Source organism: Ascaphus truei, chromosome 9 (assembly GCF_040206685.1).
Source record: "Ascaphus truei isolate aAscTru1 chromosome 9, aAscTru1.hap1, whole genome shotgun sequence".
In the NCBI taxonomy this organism is placed as follows: domain Eukaryota; kingdom Metazoa; phylum Chordata; class Amphibia; order Anura; family Ascaphidae; genus Ascaphus; species Ascaphus truei.
In genome coordinates, this window is record NC_134491.1 from 21,111,541 (window position 1) to 21,116,366 (window position 4,826).

Consider the following 4,826-nt stretch of genomic DNA (forward strand, 5'->3'; position numbering starts at 1 on the left):
GCGGGGACAGGACAACGGGAGGCGGGGGACAGGACAACGGGAGGCGGGGACAGGACAACGGGAGGCGGGGACAGGACAACGGGAGGCGGGGGACAGGACAATGGGAGGCGGGGGACAGGACAATGGGAGGCGGGAAAACGGGACAGCAGCAAGGCATTGTGGGCGTGACTTTGGAAGCTCCCGCAGTGAGTGACAGCTATACCCCCCATGCTGCCTGCACACACTGAGGGGCAGTTTGGGGCCTTATTAAGCGTGTTCCCCCCACGCGCTCAGGACAGTACAGTGCCTGGGATCGGGGCCCACGGGTTTGTTAGCGATAGTCTGATGAGTTAATAAGATTTATTCATGTAGAGTTGGGGGAACAAATATTCTAGCAGGGGGAGCAGTATATAAACAAGGTTGGGAACCGCTGATCAATTTATTTGATGGAAGCTCCTCCGAAATCAGACCGTCTCCCCACTTCTCCCGAAATCAGACCGTCTCCCCACTTCTCCCGAAATCAGACCGTCTCCCCACTTCTCCCGAAATCAGACCGTCTGCCCACTTTTCCCAAAATCAGACCGTCTCCCCACTTCTCCCAAAATCAGACCGTCTCCCCACTTCTCCCAAAATCAGACCGTCTCCCCACTTCTCCCAAAATCAGACCGTCTCCCCACTTCTCCCGAAATCAGACCGTCTCCCCACTTCTCCCAAAACAAGACCGTCTCCCCACTTCTCCCGAAATCAGACCGTCTCCCCACTTCTCCCGAAACCAGACCGTCTCCCCACTTCTCCCGAAATCAGACCGTCTCCCCACTTCCTAACATTGGGAGTTTCTGCGGAAGTCTGATGGGCTCACTTAGCGCATCACTTAGCAAAATATATTGGGTTGTTTTTTTTTAAATAAGTCTGATCGAGAAACGGAACAGAGGGGGGTGATGTATCAATAGAAAGGAAATGCTCAAGGAGGTTCGTGTTGACTCATCGCTCCGTTTTCTGTCTGCGTTTACATCAAAGAAAAAGAGGTTTCTACGAGGGACGCAAATTGTTAGAGAACTTTTAACTCCACATTAGATGCAGCAGATTTCTGTGCCACAAAATCGGAAATAAAAAAGTGACACACAGAGTCAGAATTGAATCCAGCTTATCAGAGCTTGTGCGTCGTGTGACACCACTAACTCCTACTGACACCCCGTGGACCGGGAGTGGCAAACTCCAGCCCTCAGGGGCAACCACAGACCAGGTATTAGGGATATCCCTGCTTCAGCACAGGTGGTTCAAATCAGTGGCTCAGTCACCTGTGCTGAAGCAGGGACTGATTGAACCACCTGTGCTGGAGCAGTCATATCTTTAAAACCTGACCTGTTGGTAGCCCTTGAAGATGGGGTTGATCGCTCCTGTCGTAGATCAAACTTGGAGGAAAAACCTGGGATACATAGACGTAAACAGAGACGGGAGGAAAATGATGGAATTTGCACATATCTTGCTCCAGATTTGCTGGACACATTACCCCATTGTGGCTATTTATGAAAGTCTGCACAGTGAGTAGGGATGGAGATTGCACCAGGGTTAACCAACTAAAAAAAGTCCTGTTAGAAGCGGTGGGGTTTGTGCCCGTTCATTCTGATTCCATTTTGATGCATCAGTTTTGACCCAATAACAACTTGATTTTGCTGCCTACATGTCTAATAAATGTCTTTTGGTTACCCCTCCCTCCCCTCCCTTCTTTCTGCTTCCAGCGGGTGACCATGAGAGCCAGGGTCAGCCTGTTCCTCCCCTTGGTCCTGCTCTTCGTTATCGAGGTGAGCGGTCAGCGGCGCAAACCCCGGCCCACTGTGGTACGTCCAGCGAAGAAGCCGACCCCACCAGCGCCAGAGCCTGTGGAGCCCACCGATCTGCCCCCTCCACTTCCCCCAGGGCCCCCATCTGTCTTTCCCGACTGTCCCCGCGAGTGCTTCTGCCCCCCGGACTTCCCTTCCACTCTGTTTTGCGACAGCCGGAACCTGCGCAAGGTGCCAAACATCCCGTCCCGCGCCCGGTACCTCTACCTGCAGAACAACTTCATCGATGACCTGCAGGAGGATGCCTTGAAGAACGCTACTGAGCTGCGGTGGATCAACCTGGACAACAACCGCATCAAGAAAGTGGAGAAGAAAATCCTGGAGAAGATGGACAACCTGACCTATCTGTACATGGAGAGGAACCAGCTAAAGGAGGTACCATCTTTTCTGCCACCTAAGCTGGAGCAGCTCCGCCTCAGCCGCAACCAGATCTCCAAGATACCGTCTGGGGTCTTCACCAAAATGGACCAGCTGATTTTGCTTGACCTGCACCACAACAGGCTGAGTGATGGGGTCTTCAACAAGAACACCTTCAAGGGTCTGACGAATCTGGTCCAGCTGAACCTGGCTCACAATATTCTCCGTAAGATGCCTCCTACGGTACCCGACTCTGTTCACCAGCTCTTTCTGGACAGGAATAACATAGAGGACATTCCCAGTGACTACTTCAAGGACCTCCCCAACCTGGCCTTCCTCAGGCTCAATTACAACCAGCTGTCAGACAAAGGGCTGCCCAAAAACACATTCAACATCTCCAGCCTCCTGGTCCTGCAGCTGTCGCACAACAAGCTGACCGTGGTCCCGTCCATCAGCTCCAGGCTGGAGCACCTCTACTTGAATGACAACGTTATAGAAAGTGAGTTATGGGTCTCTTTTCACTGTAATCTTTCCTGAGTTGAATACCCCACACCGTTCAACACTGTAGTAACAATGTACCAATTGTGCATGTAGCCATTATTCAAAAGGGTCAGTGCTGTAGTTACTGTAACCAGTATACCAACACAGTAACTCTTGGAGTAAGGTTATAGCACATCAGCAAGCATTATAAATGGGTCATAGGTTGACACCTTTTAATGGACGAATGGGAGATTTATCGATAGATTTGAGAAATGAAGGTGTACAGAGGTCACAGGTCTCTTCCTCACATGTACAGAGCTGTCCAAACCTCACAGGTCTCTTCCTCACATGTACAGAGCTTTTCCAAACCTCACAGGACTCTTCTTCACATGTACAGAGCTTTCCAAACTTCACAGGTCTCTTCCTCACATGTACAGAGCTGTCCAAACCTCACAGGTCTCTTCTTCACATGTACAGAGCTTTCCAAACCTCACCGGTTTCTTCCTCACATGTACAGAGCTCTCCAAACCTCGCAGGTCTCTTCTTCACATGTACAGAGCTTTCCAAACCTCACAGGTCTCTTTCTCACATGTACAGAGCTGTCCAAACCTCACAGGTCTCTTCTTCACATGTACAGAGCTTTCCAAACCTCACAGGTCTCTTCCTCACATGTACAGAGCTTTCCAAACCTCACAGGTCTCTTCTTCCTGTGTATAGAGCTTTCCAAACCCCACAGGTCTCTTCTTCATGTGTATAGAGCTTTCCAAACCTCACAGGTCTCTTCCTCACATTTACAGAGCTTTCCAAACCTCACAGGTCTCTTCTTCCTGTGTATAGAGCTTTCCAAACCTCACAGGTCTCTTCCTCACATGTACAGAGCATTCCAAATCCGAGACTGGCAGTATATGGAGATGCTCAGTGCCATTATCCCGTGCAGTTTCTTTGCTGCTGTTACAAAGGCTCTGGGCCAAGTTTTTATTTTGGATATAAGAAATCGGGCTCTGTTACTGGGAATATGTTTGTTATGGACTTACTTTGCCTGTGTGTGATTGACATCCAAACCATTCTGCAAAATGTCCAGAGATATACTGAGCAGCAGTGACCATCTGTATGCATGAGAGCAGAGGAGGAGAGGAGAGGGTGAGCAGAGGAGAGGGTGAGGAGGAGTGGAGAGCGAAGAGGAGAGACAAAAACATAACTATAACAATTCCTGGGAGAGAGGCCAAGATCTCAGTCTGATTTGGGGATTAAACAATAGCAGCAAACTATGTATCCAGGGAGCAATAAACCCTGAGCCCGGAGATTAAGTGGAACAACCTCCCGATTCCATCTGTCAGAGCAGGTGTGACGTTGCTGCAGCCTCCCTGCCTGCTCAGGTGTGACGTTACTGCAGCCTCCCTGCCTGCTCAGGTGTGACGTTACTGCAGCCTCCCTGCCTGCTCAGGTGTGACTTTATTGCAGCCTCCCTGCCTGCTCAGGTGTGACGTTACTGCAGCCTCCCTGCCTGCTCAGGTGTGACGTTACTGCAGCCTCCCTGCTTGCTCAGGTGTCACTTTACTGCAGCCTCCCTGCCTGCTCAGGTGTGACGTTACTGCAGCCTCCCTGCCTGCTCAGGTGTGACGTTACTGCAGCCTCCCTGCCTGCTCAGGTGTGACGTTACTGCAGCCTCCCTGCCTGCTCAGGTGTGACGTTACTGCAGCCTCCCTGCCTGCTCAGGTGTGACGTTACTGCAGCCTCCCTGCCTGCTCAGGTGTGACGTTACTGCAGCCTCCCTGCCTGCTCAGGTGTGACGTTACTGCAGCCTCCCTGCCTGCTCAGGTGTGACGTTACTGCAGCCTCCCTGCCTTCTCAGGTGGCTGCTGCTTGTATAGGAATGCTCGGGGACACGGGTACAGAGAGGGACAGTGTGTTCCTTATTTATAATGAGAGGGCAGCGTTGTATATTCAACACAAATATAATACATGCTATCAGTGAAGAGGAGCATGTGATGGATTCATCTGCATATAATAAAAACATTGCTCTGCATATAACAGATACACATTGCTTGGTGTATGATGATGGATATGCATTGCTCTGCATATTAGATACACACATTGCTCTGCATATAACAGATACACATTGCTCTGCATATAATAATAGATACACACATTGCTTTGCATATGATGATA

At 50.4% G+C, this 4,826-nt stretch overlaps 1 protein-coding gene across 2 annotated transcripts in view; it reads left to right on the plus strand.

Annotated features, from left to right (window-relative positions):
• The first annotated feature begins 1,714 nt into the window (after positions 1 to 1,714).
• The window catches only part of PRELP (proline and arginine rich end leucine rich repeat protein), a 9,005-nt gene continuing 5,893 nt past the window's right edge, over positions 1,715 to 4,826 (plus strand). For both annotated transcript variants that reach the window (XR_012803790.1, XM_075613693.1), the window contains exon 1: positions 1,715 to 2,676. Coding sequence is in view for 1 of the 2 variants with exons in the window: in XM_075613693.1 (XP_075469808.1) it covers positions 1,728 to 2,676 (949 nt within the window). In the remaining variant the exon portion in view is untranslated. The remainder of the gene's footprint in view (positions 2,677 to 4,826) is intronic.